This window comes from Sceloporus occidentalis, unplaced genomic scaffold (assembly GCF_023333645.1).
Source record: "Sceloporus occidentalis isolate IW3139 unplaced genomic scaffold, rSceOcc1.0.p SCAF_6, whole genome shotgun sequence".
NCBI classification, from domain to species: Eukaryota; Metazoa; Chordata; class Lepidosauria; order Squamata; family Phrynosomatidae; genus Sceloporus; species Sceloporus occidentalis.
This window is the reverse complement of record NW_028316986.1, coordinates 139,312,223-139,328,774: the sequence shown is the minus strand read 5'-3', so window position 1 is coordinate 139,328,774 and position 16,552 is coordinate 139,312,223. Positions and strand designations below refer to the sequence as shown.

The following is a 16,552-nucleotide window of genomic DNA, read 5'->3' as shown; positions in this document are numbered from 1 at the left end:
GGGCCCAGTGCTATTCAATATCTTTATCAGTGATTTTGATGATGGAATTGATGGCATACTCATCAAATTTGTACATGGCACCAAATTAGGAGGGGTAGCTAATACCCCAGAGGACTAGATCAGCATTCAAACTGACATTAACAGATTAGAGAGTTGGGCCAAAACTAACAAAATGAATTTCAGCTGGGAGAAATGTAGGATACTACATTTGGGCAGTAAAAATGATATGCAGAGTTATAGAATGGGTGGCACCTGGCTTGATGTCAGTACCTGCAAAAGGAATCTAGGAGTCTTACTAGACCACAAGCTGAACATGAGTTAAGAGTATGATGTAGCAGAGAAGAAAGCCAGTGCATCTTGGAACACACTCCTTTGTAGTGTGGTGGAGTCTCCTTCTTTGGAGGTTTTTAAACAGTGGCTGGATGGCCATCTGTCGGGGTGCTTTGATTGTGTATTCTTGCATGGTAGGGGATTGGATTTGATGGCCCTTGAGGTCTCTTCCAACTCTATGGTTCTATGAATTCTAGGCTGCATAAGTAAGAGTATAGTGTCTTCACTAAAGAAAGTAATAGTACCATTCTATTCTGCTTTGGTCAGACTTCACTTGGAATACCATGTCCAGTTCTAGGCACCACAATTTAAGAAGGATGTGGACAAACTAGAGCATGTCCAAAGGAGGGTGACAAAATGATGAAAGGTCTGGAAACCATGCCCTCTGAAGAGAGATTTTGGGAGCTGGATACGCTTATCCTGGAGAAGAGAAGGTTTAGGGGTGACACGACAGCCATGTTTAAATATTTGAAGGGGTATCATATTGAGGATGGAGCAAGCTTGTTTTCTGCTGCTTCACAGACAAGAAATGGAATCAAGCTACAGGAAAAGAGATTTCACCTAAAGATTAGGAAGAAATTCCTGAAGTTAAGAGCTGTTAGATAGTGGACCACACTCCCGTGGAGTGTGGTGGAGTCTCCTCCTCTGGAGGTGTTTCAACAGAGGCTTGATGGGCATCTGTCAGGAATGCTTTGATTGTGTATTTCTGTATGGCAGGGGGTTGAACTGGATGGCCCTTGTGGTCTCTTTCAAGTCTATGATTCTGTCTTGTACAATAAACCCAAAATGTATTTCTAAAAATAAGTTCATGTGAAGTGGGATATTTGTGTGGACGTTTTTTGTTATTGTTGTTGTTGTTGTTTTTTAATACACTTAAAAATAGAAAATGTAATGCCATTTTAGAATGGCCAGGATTTGTTAGCCATTAACCATATAGAAGTGGAACATTGTATACCAAACATTATCCAGCAGGAAGCTATTTATCTCACCCCTGCATGGCTAACTTTCTAAAACTGCACACAGACGTAGGCAATTATTGCATGTGACTTATCCCATCTTAATCCTGACACACAAATTAAACTGTCAGTGATGGGTCTTACCGCATTCTCCTGTGGCTGGGCGTATGCATCTTGTATGCAACCCAGACTTATCCTGCAGATTTTCAAGAATGAGAAAATTGTCAGTTAAATGTGCATGTATCTTGGCGGGGTTAAGATGGGAAAAATCATATGCAATAATCTTCTACTGCTGTTGAATTAATTTGGCTGTAACAGGGAGTTTTTTCTTATTCTTATTCTTCTCCAGGAAAGTTTCAACATTGGTTCATGTCAGATACAGTAAATATACAGTGGGCCCTCTGTATCCGTGGTTTATCCATTTCAGATCCCCCCCGTGGATGCCAAAATTCACAGATGCTTAAGTCCCATTGACTTCAGTGGTGACGCAGCCGTGTCACCATTGAACACAATGGCACTTGCTGCTCCTGGTGCAGTCGCTCCTTCACCCTTGGCTGCTGGGCAGAGCCCAAGAAGAAGGAAGAAGAAGGGAGTTATTTTAGGGGGGGTGTTATTGGGATATGAGATTGTATATTTTAACGTGTAATCTGCCCCAGTTGTGTTGCACAGAGAGTCAGGATATAAATAAATAGTATTATTATTATTATTATTATTATTATTAAACCTTTTGCCGCTGCCGGTGTCTCCTTATGGGGAGCCAGGCGCCCGCCCTCTTTTACTGCCACCCAGAGCTAGACAGCTGGTCCCAGAGCCTCCTATAGCCAGAGGCCCCTCACCTATATAAGCAGCACATGATCTAGTCTGAATTATTTTCATTTTGTCTTCCAAGTTCTTGTTTAAATCATAAAAATAGTACTCCATTGTGTTACCTTGCTTTTGATCTCAGCTGTTGATTGTTTTCAAAGTCAGATTGACTGAGAGCTTTTTAATTACCTCTTTAAATTGGCAATCTAACATCCACTTACCTCATTGAACACAGTAGGTGCCAAACATGCATAAGATTATTTTCCATCTTTTCCATTACACTGGAATTAGTGTTTCAAGTTCCAAATATCTATTTGCAAAATTAAGATGAACTACTAGACCCCATAAAGACATTCCAACTTCCTTTAATCATTGTGGCAATGCAATTGACCATTAGTCATTTCGCCAGGTTCATTTCACCTTATGAACATTCTTCAGAAGACTACTGTAACCAAAGAATGCAGGAAATACAAGTATTTATCAAGAGTTTAATTGCCTTTAAATGATATATGGCATTTTTGTGGTGCACAAGTAAAGTATACTATTGAAATAGATATGGGTTTTCATAATATTAATATTCTAGAATTCATTCAGGGTACAAAGAGTTTGACTTGTACTCATGCTGTGCTGCTGGGTTTTCCATAAACAACTTTTTTGGTCACTGTGTTAAAATAATGTTGGATATTTGTCCTTTGGTCTTATTCAGCAGTGCTGTTCTTATGATTTTAAGGCTTTCCCATTACGTTTCCAGGAAGCACTTGTATTTCAAGATGTTTTCAGAGCTCCAGCTAAAATCTTCCCCTTTCAGCCTAGCCTGCCATTTTCTGAATCTTGGTTCTCTAATATTTTTGGATTAACACCTTCCTTTGAAGGGGAGGGGGGGTTGTGGTGTGCCTTCAAGTAATTTTAACACATAGTGGTCCTCAGTTGACCTTATATTGTGATTTCCTGGCAAGATTTGTTCAGAGGGGGTTTCTAATTGCCTTCCTCTGATGCTGAGAGGGTGTGACTTACCAAAGTCACCCAGTGGGTTTTGAAATCTGAGAGGAATTCAGATTTTGATCTCCCAGAGTCTTTGTCTGACACTCAAATCACCATACTATGTTGGCTTTAGAAAGGTAGTTATAGAAATCTCCCATTCAATAAAAGTTAATTTTAATCACTGAGAACATTACCACTCAGCTGACTTTCATTCTTGCAGGAAATCTATCAGACTTCCAACCAGTTTGACATAGTCTACCTGTCTCTTTTCTGACAGTTTTCTGACAGCTATTTATTTTCAGAACTACATACAAGGTTTAGTAGGAGTGGGTTACTCCTTAAGTGAGCATTTACGCTACCATATCCCCATGTCATTACAACTTTTCTGCAAATTAAAGTAACTGTAGCTTTTCTCATGATTTTGTTTTGCTTTTCTTTGTTTTTAGCTGAGTGTGGTGGACGAATACATGCGGCTACTTCAGGTCGCATTTTGTCTCCTGGCTACCCAGCTCCATATGACAATAACCTCCATTGTACTTGGATTATAGAAGCAGACCCAGGGAGAACAATTAGGTATGGATATAATTTGATTTTAATCTTTCCTCTGTATATGTATTTTAACTTAATGTGTTCTAATATCTTTATGAATTTTAATCCATTTTGTACCTCTTCTCAAGTCTTGGATAGGTGGGTAAGAAGTAATAATAATAATATAACAACAACAACAACAACAGTAAAGTAATAATAATAACGTTTATTTCTATCCCGCTTTTCCAATTTGATCAAAGCGGCGTACAAAATTTATATAAAATACATAATAATCAATACAATCAATAAAACAATATATAAAAACAGCATATAAAAAACAAATACTCAGCCAGCTGAGTGGGGGAATCCAGAAACGTGTCACAGTCGATACCAAGATAGAGGGGGAAATAACCAAAGTCACATCTCATGGGGGGAAAGCTTGGGAAAAGAAGAAGGTTTTGAGATTCTTCTTAAAAAGGTCTAAAGACATGGTGGAGCGGAGCTCATCAGGGAGATTGTTCCATATTCTTGGGGCTGAGATGGAAAAGGCCCGTTGCAAGGTCCTCACATATCGCACAGTTGGGACCTCCAGCAAATTTTTCCCTGCTGACCTGAGTGTGCGGGGCGGATTATATGGGGCGAGGCAGTCCTCTAAGTACCCTGGGCCCAAGCCATTTACAACAACAACAACCAGCTCTTAAATGTGGTATTGCTCAAGTCACGTCATTATATGTGTAATCAACTATTCCATATATATATATATATATATATATATAGTTTATTTCTTTTAATCCACTAAACTGCAATATGGCCAAATGTCGGATTTACTGTACTTGAAAAAGAAAGATCTTGTAAGTCATGCAGTGATGTTAGTTACATATGAACAAAAGAAAGAGCTAAAGGCAGAGATCCTTTGATATGAATACCTACTAGGTAGTATGCCTCACTGAATTCAGTGAGGCTTGGTTTTCATTAAACTTGCTTAGCAGTCTTCTGTAAATCCCTGCATCAGCAGAGAAGTCCATAAGATCAAATGCTATTAAGTCTCACTGTTTGGCCTTTTCCATTTCCCATGGCCTAAACATGCAAAGGAAAAGGAGAAACCCATCCCATCTCCTTGCAGAGCATCTTACATAATTTCTTCTTTAAAGTATTGGAACTGGCTCTAGCAGCAGTAGTAAGAAGTAACTACTGGCCCACTGCTGTTAAACTGATATGAGGAATCGTGTTGGAAAAGTGTTTCTCAGGATGTAGTTTACAAACCATTAAAGATCTCATTTCCACAGCAAGCAAACTGCTCATCTTTCAGCTTCAGTAGAGACAGATGCATTCGAAAGCAGTCTAGTTGCAGCTTCCCAGGAATGACAGCATATCAGAATGTAAAGTTGTGAACTCTAAACTAGTATAGAAAGATCATGATTCATTGTATTTTTAATTAATCATGCTCACTTTAAACATTTTAAAGAGTTAACTTTTTTTACATTAATAAGTAAAACTTTAACTGGAAATACATGCTTAAAAATAGTTCTCTTATACATATTCAGAATGTTTTTCACACTATTCCATTTTCTTCTTCCCAGAAACGGAAAGATAAATGTATTCCCCCAACACCAAACCAAAAGACACTCACTCAATCACAACTGAATGCAGTGCTCTATTTGCATTTTAATAGAAATGGCAAATGTGAAATTAATATAGAGTGAAACAAGAAATTACAAACAACTATCTGTAACTAGAAAACAGGTTTAATATTTATTATTAGCAGCTTTCAGAGTCAGCATTTATTTCAGCAAGTAGAAAAAAACAGTCCTAGATGGTAACCATTTTAGATAAAAATTAAGAACTGTTTCATGTCACATGAAATATTTAATTTTTTTAAAATGTGGATTGTGCTGTACACAATGTGGGATTGTTGAGAACATTTATTTTGCTTTCTACTGCTGCAGCCAACATTTGTACTCTAATTTGATGAAAGGCTATGGTTATCAGCATGATGGATGTTTGATTTATAATGTAAAAACTGGGCATTTATATCAACTAAAACATGGCCCCAAAGTCATACTCACATCTAGTTATAAATGTCTTAATGTTAGGTTAATGCCCTTTAATATACAGAAGGATTGGGCTACCAAAGCCAGAGGAAAGGAATAAACATTTGTGTTGAATTTTATTATTCCTTCACGTTAATGCAGTGCTCCATGACACAATACAATGTGTTTTTAAAATAAGATTTGAAATCAGAAGGAGTACTTTTCAGAGTATTAATCTAATTGATAGTTCCAGCCTTTCCAATGAAGAAGGAAGAGTACTGAACTAGCTCAGCATTATATTTCATTAGAATCTGTATATTAACCTTGAGCAATCCTTGGGTGATCTCCGTACCGATTTAGTTGGGAATAAACCATAGAGAATTCAATGGAATATGCTTCTGAATAGGCACAAATACAATTGTGAAATATAATACAATCAATATAAATTAACCCAAAGTTACAAATCATCTCCAGTTCTTAAAGGAGAAGAAAGAGTTGCTGGCAACATCCTTCTTTTGGTAAAGATTCACACTGCATTCTGTTTTCCATAGTTATATTAAACTACAATGTAATACAGAATTGAGCAAATTTAGGCTCATTCACAGTTTTTTGTTTGTTTGATGGATGCTTAATTCTGTCTGATTAATCTTTTGAACTGTTATTCCACAAATTCCCTTATTTACCACCAGCATGGAAAGGCATGTGTCATATGTTATTCTTTCATTTGCAGTCTGCATTTTATTGTTTTTGACACTGAGGTGGCTCATGACATCCTAAAAGTATGGGACGGCCCTGTCGAAAGCAGTATTCTACTAAAAGAGTGGAGTGGCTCAGCTCTTCCTGAGGACATTTATAGCACGTTCAACTCCCTGACCTTACAATTTGACAGTGATTTCTTCATCAGCAAATCAGGCTTTTCCATCCAGTTCTCAAGTAGGTGCATTTTGTATTGTCCTTGAGTATATATCAAGTTTGGGACTTTTGTGTGTCTGTGGCTAAAAGCTTGTCTGGTATATTTTTTGTGGGGAGGGATAGTCTTGGATTGGTAAGAAGCCAGAATCATCTGTACTATCTAACCATATGCATTGATTAAGACAGCATTGAAGTAAAGGGGCATCCATTATATACTTTTATATTTTGGATCATTTTCATTAAAATATATGCAAAATGAAAAGCCAAAACATCTGATCTGGAATCCTGTTGATGGTATATGTGCACATAATTCAGAGTTACATGTGTACATGTGCTCCTAGTAGAACATTCAAAACTTGCTTCCCAAGAGACACTGCTACATCTCTTTATGGCTGGCGGTGAGGTGAGAAGGCAATGGCTGTTCTGGCTACAATTTTGGAGCCAGGAAAAAAAATGATCTCCAAAAAGAGAGAAATGAGAGTAATCTCATTTCTCTTTCTTGGCTGCTGTTGTACTGCTTGGTCACTTCACCTCCTTCATATTAAAGGGGTATGTAAAGATACTTTCTTTGCAAATACTATTTGTTATGGATGACAGCACCCTGGGCCTTTTTATCCCACTGCTGCCACCAAATTATGTCAAGATTTAATGCTTTACTTGTGATCGCTTTTATTTCACTTGTGATCTTGCCACCGTGTGTAACTATCACTTTACTCTTAAAATCTGGTTGACATACTAGTAGCGTGGTAAATATTCAAACTCCCGACGAGTCCTTCTTGAACAACTACTTTATTTGAACATCGGTTTGACAATGTTTCACTTGTTGAGATGTTTTATGCACTTGTCACTTTAAGGTCTTATTTTCTTGATATCACTTTGTTACAGTTACAGTTATGATTTCTTGTACTTATCTTTGGTAGATTCGTTAACTCCATAACAAAGTCAACTCTTTATGATACTATGTTTTCAGACACTCTCTTATTGCTTGTGTTTCACTTTTTTTTCTTTAAATACTTCTCTTCATTCCTTAGTTTCCTGAGGACCCTCTCAGTCTTCCTTTGGATACTTTGTATTGTAAGTAGGAATAAAAAGAATCCTAGAAAAGGAAGAGACTCCCAATGGACATCCAGTTCAGACCCCTTCTGCCATGCAGGAATATAATGAATCCTAGAGTTGGAAGGTGTTGATAGAGAGATATAAGTAGGAATAAATAGAATCCTAGATTCAGAAAGGACCCCAAGGGGAATCCAGTCCAGGCCCCTTCTGCCATGCAAGAATACACAGAATACTAAAATTGGAAGGGACCCCCAAGGGGAATCCAGTCCAGGCCCCTTCTGCCAGGCAGGAAGACATAGGATCTTAGAGTTGGAAGGTGTTGATAGTAGTAAAATAGTTGTAAGTGTTTTACAATGAAATAGATAGCAAACAACAGGTGATTCAAGTTAATCAGCCAGAACATCTGAGTCATCCTGTAACAGCTATAAAAAGAGCTATCCCAAAACCATACAGAGGAGTAGTGTTGGCTTGAGTAGTGGTGGGATGTGATGGCTGTATGGCTAGCTTTCAGGCTTGTAACTGAAATATGAAGGCTGTTCTACTGTTTAAGATTGTTGATTCTATGAAGGTATCCTCTGGTATTTATGTTTAATTGTACTGCAAAGACAGCCTGGAAGTATGCTGAAAAAAATACTAAAGGACTGAGCTTCAAGGACTGTTTTTATTGCACCCAGGATACACTGCTGGTATGAAAGCAATACTAGTTGCTCACTCATAAATCTTACTGAGCCAAATCATCTGTTAGCCTTGTGTTGAAAAGTTGTTTATCCACTCCAAGGTTTGGAGGTGAATTCCGCTACATATGCTGCACACTCTAAACAAGAGGGATCCCAAGGGCTATCCAGTTTGACATCGCTTTAACTGCTGCGTCCTACAGAAATCCTGGGAGTTTGGTAAGGCTTCCAGTGGCCTTAGACAGAGATGGCTAAAGATCTTGTGAACACTACAAATCCCATGTGGGGATCCCACATGCACTAAAGGCTAATTCTGTAAACTAGCAAGGACTTTACAAAAGTGAGCATCTGAGGATTTCCATACAGGGTGGTGCTATGGCACTTAAACTGGTGTCAAATTGCTTTATTTCCATAGAGTGGACTGACAATGCAATATAAGCTATTAGAGAGTATTTGCAAAACTGAGAGCAAACCAGTAGTAAACTGCTAGTAAATCAGTAGTATACTAATAGTATACCAGTAGTAATTTGCTAGTAAAGCAGTAGTAAATTGCTAGTAAAGCAGTGGTAAATTCATAGTATGGGGTAACAGTAAAAGGCATGGGTATTTACAAATATCTCCATTATTGCAATTCCTCCACTACTAACCCTCTACTACTAATTCAGTACTGGCTTAATCCATCTCTCTGCTGCTACTGAACTTCCTGCCTTTTTTAACGCTTGGTCGTCTAAAGTCACTATGAAGGGGATGGATTGGCCCTTTGGGAAAAGGAAGGGGGTGTGAATTCACATGATAGGATGCCAATTAACAACAATATCCCGCCCAGGAAAAGAAAACTAACTCACAATTTACACCCATTGTGTGCTATGAAAACATCTTTAATCCAAATCACCCCAGGAACTACAAAACCACTCCTGCTACTAGTCCCTGTGAAGGTTTGGGGAATCAACTGGGTTGGCAATCTATTTTTAATTTGAAATTTTTGTATAAAAACTCTAATCGTGAAATTTCCAGGACGATTTGCTGGTCAATGACCGAATAAACTTTTACTACTACTACTACTCCATGACGGTGATGACTTCTGTTTCTTCTCAAGCTTTCAATCAATATGCCTTCTATGTGACAATATTGAGCTTTGCTCCCATAGTATTGGTTTAATGTCATAGAATCATAGAATCTCCCAGCTGGAAGGGACCCAGAAGGATCACCCTTCTGCCATGCAGGAATAAATAGAATCCTAGAGTTGGAAGGGACTCCCAAGGGGCATCCAATCCAGGCCCCTTCTGCCATGCAGGAATACAGAGAATCTTAGAGTTGGAATGTGTTGATAGCAGTAAAGTAGTTGTAAGTATTTTACAACTACATACAGAGTTGTATAACCTATTTCTAAACCAGCCACCAAGGCTCTATCTATCACTCAGAATACTTTATAATGGTAACATCCCCTTGGGGGTCTGCTCTTTACAGAGTCCCTCACAAAGAGACTCTAACGCTAACTGTCCCTCACTGGATGTGACAGAACCTTCTTGGTCTGACACCAAATTTCCTATCTTTGTTCTAGTCCTCAGGATTCACCTATCCTTCAGGATATCAAATCAGCAATTCCCTCACTTGGAGTGCTTTGTTGGAACCAAGTCCCTCACTCCTGAACTTGTTCCCTGACACAGAGCTAAGTTTTTCCTTCTCAACTTCAGCTCCTGCAGTCCCTAACCTCTGGACTGTCACTCTGCTAAAGGACTTCAGTCTTTTCCCTCCGTATTTGGGAAGATGCCTGCAGGATTTGTCTTCTGGGATTTGTCACTCCTTGCTTCACTTTTCCATTTGAAACGGAGAAGTATGGAGCGAGCCTAATTTCAGTCAATTGTTCACACTGAGCCTCTCATCTCCAGCGCTAAGCATTGGCTGGAAACTTTCTCACTTGTCAGGTACACCACAGGGTGCATCATACTTATGATGGCAGATGTGGTGAGTGCAGTTTTTGAAGCCTGTATTACCATTGTGGAATTCTGGGGAGTTATGGCTCTCAAAGACAGATAATCCACAATGACATATCGTATGTACTCGACTATAAGTCAACCTCATATATAAGTAGAGGGCAGGTTTTGGGGCCAAAATTATGGATTTTGATATGACCTGTGGTTAAGTCGAGGGTAAAACGTAGGCACATATAGTAAAGGATATAAAGGATGAAGTGAAGGAAAACAATTCCAAAGAACGTACAAAATTCCAGCAGGCATAACTATTAGTGCATGTACTAAAGGAAGGATGGATAAGAGAGTAGAAGGGGGTCAGTGCTTCTAGGGCAGATTAAACTCTTGCCTTTCACCAAATATATATATATATATATATATATATATATATATGCATTAAAATGCAGTACTTACATTGACCCATGGATAAGTTGACTCAGGTTATTTGGGTCAGTTTTTAAACCTACATTTCTAGACATATACATGAGTAATTACAGTAATAATTGTTACAAGATAAGCATATGCCTATAGCCTATACACACATTTCTGTTCCCTTGTATATTAACTGAAAATGAAACCTTTTTGGCTGCAGTCATTTTTTTTATTGCTTTCATGCTATGCTGCTACAGTAATGTGTGGAAAGCTGGAAATGTACATCGGTTTTCTTCCCCATCCGATCAGGTGCCGAGGGCGTACCCATTTGGCTCTGCATATCTGCTTATGGTCTTTCAGCTATTTCTGCAGCACCATGAAATAGACCTTTAAAAAGTGTGTCCCTGCAGTAATTTATATGAATCATTAATACCAAAATCTTCATACAATATTGTGATCCCTGTGTTGACTAGAGTGAGCACTGCTTCTCAGGCTGAATTTCCATTTACCAGACATCCTTACTAGATGATGTCAACTTCAGCCTTGGACAGGTTAGGCCAAATCCTTGTACATGTTTATGTGCCCAATCAAAGCTCAATTTTATTCTGACTGACTGAATTATCCAAACTCTTGACATGCCTCCACAGATCCCTTATCTCACAGTCTTGACGTGAAAAGTGCTGCCTTTTATGAAACAAAATGCTTATGCACTGACATTTGAATTATTGAAGAGTGGACGATGCATATGGTTCCTTCAATAAGCCATGGGACACCATTGTAGTGCCATGCAACTGTAGTGCCTGGCTATAGTTGTGCTATTTGGAGACTTTTGTGCGAATAACTTGTATAGAGTGGTATTTACTTGCTTTCTATAGAGAAAATTAGATATTTTTCAGGTGCTGGCAGGAAATGCAGGGTGAGATTTGTGTCTTTCTACAATTAATTTTTCAGTTACATTTATTTACACCACAGATTCTGGCACATTTATTTATTTATTTAATTTGCCCTTCATTAAGTATGCTATCAAAGATGATTAACTGGAGGAATGCAAATGTCTTTTGCTCTAAAAAAATGTTTGGACCCCATCAAGGGTCCATTGTCTTGCTGTCTGAGCACAGCATGTAAAACACCAGGCGGACATGAACTGACTAGTGTGATTATGTTAATTGTAATCAGCCTAACACTTTTCATTAAAATTTAATTACCATTTAATCATGCATAAAAGGATAGAAAATGGAGTTCAGCGTGCACCCCCGACCTTTACTCTGCAGGGTTAAATATATTTAAACTAGTCATTAGACACTAGGGCTGCTGACTAAACATCACCCATCAAGCCAAAGAAATATTGGTAGGTGTAAGTAGGTAGCAAATGAAATGCCTATTAACCAAATTACTCATTCCTTTAGCTATAGAACACCTCTGGCCTTAAGATTGTCCAAGCTCAGATTAGTAAATTTGCAATGGGGTTATAAGCAGACCGGGTTTGTTTACTTTTGTATCTTGCCTTCTGGTTTACCCATCCTCCACTGACACACAGATTTGCACACTTATGCATGTGTGCACACTTTTAATCTGTGGTCTCTGGCCTGATGGTGGTAGCATTTATGAGAATCAGAAAAAGAAAAATATTAAAGGTGAACTCTTGGTTGTCCATCTACCATATAATAGCTTCTTTATCACCTACTGTTTAAAACTCCCTGGTGTGGGCGGGGCAGGCGTGGCCAGCTGTATCCTGGGTCTCTAGCTTAGGAAACTGACTCCTCGTGAGTAACAAACTTGCACAGGCGAGGGTGCTTGCAACAGAAACTTTAATAATGCCCAGTCAACACAACTTGCAACTTAGTCCCAACCTCTTCTCACAAACATAAACTTTCAACTACATCCGATCTGGCCCCTGGGGAGTCTCCACTCACAGCCCCTCTTGCCCCTTCAGCTGGATCCTTGTGGCTTGCTGCCGACCTTTGGCGTTCCCTTCGGTACTTCTCCAGCGGCTCCCTCTCGGCCTTCTCTATTTCCTTTGGGTTTGGGCCTTGTTCCCAACACTCGCCCTTCGGGTCCCGCCACTCGCCTTCCAAACTACCTCTTTCCTGACGCCTCCAGTCTCCTTCCCCAGGGTAAACAAAGTCTCCTTCCAGTCTGGGGTCTTTTAGTTGGACCTCCTCATGCAGCCCCAGTCGTCGCACCCCGTGTCTCCCTTGAAGGGAAACAGGTATAGCCTCTCGTCGAGGGCTGTGGATTACCTGGGCTGTCACTTCTCCGACCGCCACTCCGCGACCCCCTCTTCCGCATCTCCCTCCTCCTTCTCCTGTGCCACCTGACCCTCTTCACCCCTCCCAACTCCCTCAGCTGCCCCTGCTTTACTACACCTGGATATTATCCCTTATCTCACAGGTGCACTGGCAGGTTACAGAAAGTTCTCCACATGTTTTCCTCTTGCCTTTGGAGGTTCGTGTGTGTGTGTGTGTGTGCATGAACTGCATCAAGACACCTGGCAACTTATGAAAACACCGTGAATTTCATAGGGATTTCTTAGGCAAGACATACTTCAGAGGTTGTTTGCTATTACCTTCTTCTGAACTCTAGCCTATGGCAACTTGTATTCCTTGGTGATACCCCATCCAAGTTCTGATTCATACTGCTAAACACTCTCAATTATCTTTCCAGAAATAATCTGAATGAACTCAAAATAGTCCAGTGAATTCTGTTAGATCCAGTGAGTGCTCAGTGTCTTATCAGTAGTCAGTGACTTACTAACAGCAACTGGAGAATCTAATAGGACCAAAAGTGTCTGTCTACTCCAGTTGTAACAACCCTTGACCAACCCTGTGTCAGTGCACCTGCCAGGTCCAAAAAACAGCAACACCCAGATTAGCTGAGCATAAGAAAAGGGATGATGTCCTGTCGTGCTTTGATCTGGAAACCAACCTCTTTCGGAAATGTCAGTAACAAAGTTTAGGAAGCCTGCACTCTAAATAGCTTTTCTTCAGCTCAGAAATCAAACAACATACGGTTGTCGTTAGGCTTATTAATTATAATTTATTGAGCAAGATGTTGAACCAGCATCAGATCTCCTATTTGCATTTGGTTTGGAGTCTAATAAAACCCATCTTCCAGAATTTGTGTAAAGATTCTGAGATAATCTGTATAAAGTATTTCCAGTATGTTACAGCTTAGTAGAAATTCAAAGTTTCATAAAGCTATGCTAAAATGGCTCCTGAGCACCACTAAAGAAGTTAATGTGTAAATAACAACATGTGTGGCAGGAAATGTTACTGTTTTCTTATCTAAATTCTGAGCAATTTCCAGCGAAGTCAACGAGTGACTTTGTCTGGTGTTTTTCTTTCCTTAAACTTTAAACCATTAAAAAACAAACAGACATTTATTTTGAAATATGCTATCCAAATCACATTCTTGAGTAAGTAAATATATGTATCTTTATAGAGACAGATTTGTCTTCACCAGGCCATTCACTATCAGGAATACCCGTGCTGGACAGGACTATGCTATGTAACAAAAATACCACTAGATTACATCTTGTTGTTGTTGAAGTCGTTGTTGTTGTTTTGATCATAAATTTAACTGATCTCCTCTGTAATTCACGAGTGAAACTGTTTTTATTTTGAATATTACTACATATGGAGTGAAGATACACTTTTTATATTAAACAAACTAGTAGTAGAACATAAAATAATATGTACATCTGAATATACCTGCCTTTAAAACACATTGTATCCTGCAAAACTACAAACAAACCTGAATCTTAAAAACTTGAAGATATAAAATAAGTGCAGATGGATCCAGCTGTACTTATCTATAATTGAGATAAAGTTAAAATAAATGAAAGTATTTCCTACCTCGTATCAAGATGCCAACAGTATCTTGAGGTACCACCTTCATGCCAAAAGACATTTCTGAACAGTTCTTGGAAGAGAAATTCCACACCTGTTCAACATTCTGTAATGGTTTGGCTCTCTTCTTATAATGATTGAAATATAATCAAAGACTATGATGCTAAACTGAAAAAAAAACAAAAAAAAAACCTCAACTGTATTTGAACCAGTGAAACAACTATATAGCCTTTGAGAAGGGGGTGGGGGGTTCATGTGAAAGGCTTTTTATCAGCTACCCAACTGGTTAAAAAGCATCATCCTCTTTCTGGAAGATGTTAATTAAGGGACATGAGATTTGAGCAGGAGGAGTAAACAAAGCCAATTAACCAATTCATTTGATTGGAATATCAACTTGGGAGTTTCATCCACTGCTGTTACAGATTATGTTTCTGCCTCTTGCTCCTCTTGGATGATCTTAAGCATCACTGGCTGCACATTGAGCACATTTGTCAGCTGAAAGAGCCACAGGACATAGTCTGGCAAAAAGACTGTTTCAGCAGTGGCATCTGTCTGGGTCTGCCTAGCTGGATTCCTGCTGACTGCCTGTCAGGATACAGTAATGTGGCTCATGACTATGGCAGGCTACACTGTGTGCTATTGCCAGGCTATTGTGAAATATCTTCAAAATTGTTTTGTTGTACAAATGGTATTTATTTGAATGAAAATACACGCTTAGTATTCTCGTTTCTGTAGTCGCTGTTGTGCCAGAGTTTCTACATGACAGTTCAGAATGGGAATCTGAACTTCATGGTGTCTGTGACTAAAATATAAATTTCATGTTGTTTATGACTGCCCCCATTTTTAATCCTCCCCCAATATGTGGTTGTTAGTATCAGACAGAATAGAGGTCTGATGTGAAGAAGTGTTGAATCCTTGTAAATGTCTGGCATTTACAATCTGGAAAGTAAAGTACAATCACCCCTACTAACTCGCAGGGGATCCATTCCGGGGGCCCACCCCCCGCGAGTTAGGAGACTTGCAAATAATCAAGCCCCATTGAAATGAATGGGGCGTGCTCCTGCGCATGAACATAGGGCATCCACTGCGGGAGCACACCCCACTCATCTAAATGGCGGGTTGCCCCCTCCACGGATCATCAAGTGTGCTGATTTCAAGTTGGCGGACTTGGAAGGGTGACTGTATATGCACAAACTTTCTTGCCCTCAATAAGAGTGTCTGGACAACTTGTGGCACCCCCATAAAAATTGTTAACCTCTACAAGATTTGTTTTTGTTTTGTTTGGATTGGGTTGTTGTATTGTTATACCTACTTGGGGTTTTTAAAGGGAGATAGACTATTGGATTTTATGTAAAACCCAAGGAATTTAAAGAAATAATATATGCACAAAAGGTTTTATGTGCAACCCCCATAGTTATATGTGCAGTTATATATTATTGAAAATATGCATAAATTCTTGTAACATTCTAAGTAGTTACTGGGATGTCCTCAGTAAAGGATCTTGTGACTTTGGCAGTTGTGTGTCTTTGGCAGTGACCCACACAGAACTATTTTGACTGGGAAAGGATCCAGAAAAGGAAGATAAGCTAATTGACATTGTCTAAACCAGAGCAGTGCTTCAGGGAAGAGAATAAACTAATGAGATTCTCTGATTCAAATCCCAGCTGTGCTGGGAGAGGGATCCTGGAAGAGTAATTCCAGTTTTAAAAGAGCAAGGCTTGGGCTAAGATCAAAAGTTTGTGTAGAGCTGCTTCTTGACATTTTGGCTAAGATCAAATTCTAATGTTGGATTTGGGCCTAAATGCTACATTAATCCTACCTTGAAGTTTATCGCACTGGGGTTAAAACACTCCTCAGTGCGTTCTAACGTGCCTGTGCGGGGGTGCTCGTGGAACGTGATGGGAACGCGATGGGGCCAAGAACTCCATTTTACTGCACACTGGAACACTGCCTTTGCTGCCGGGTGTTCCAATCGCATTCCCGTTCAGTTCCAGAGGGCGCCATTTCTGGGGACGCTTAGAAACAGTTCCCAGAAATGGCACCCTCTGGAACGCAACGGGAATGCGATTGGAACGCCTGGTGGCAAAGGTG

The 16,552-nt window shown here is 39.4% G+C and overlaps 1 protein-coding gene across 3 annotated transcripts in view; it reads left to right on the top strand.

The window, feature by feature from the left end:
- The window catches only part of CSMD1 (CUB and Sushi multiple domains 1), a 1,238,710-nt gene that overhangs the window by 983,628 nt on the left and 238,530 nt on the right, over positions 1-16,552 (top strand). For all 3 annotated transcript variants that reach the window (XM_089531085.1, XM_089531084.1, XM_089531086.1), the window contains exons 25-26: positions 3,518-3,644; positions 6,360-6,562. In XM_089531085.1, the coding sequence (XP_089387211.1) occupies positions 3,518-3,644; positions 6,360-6,562 (330 nt within the window). The remainder of the gene's footprint in view (positions 1-3,517; positions 3,645-6,359; positions 6,563-16,552) is intronic.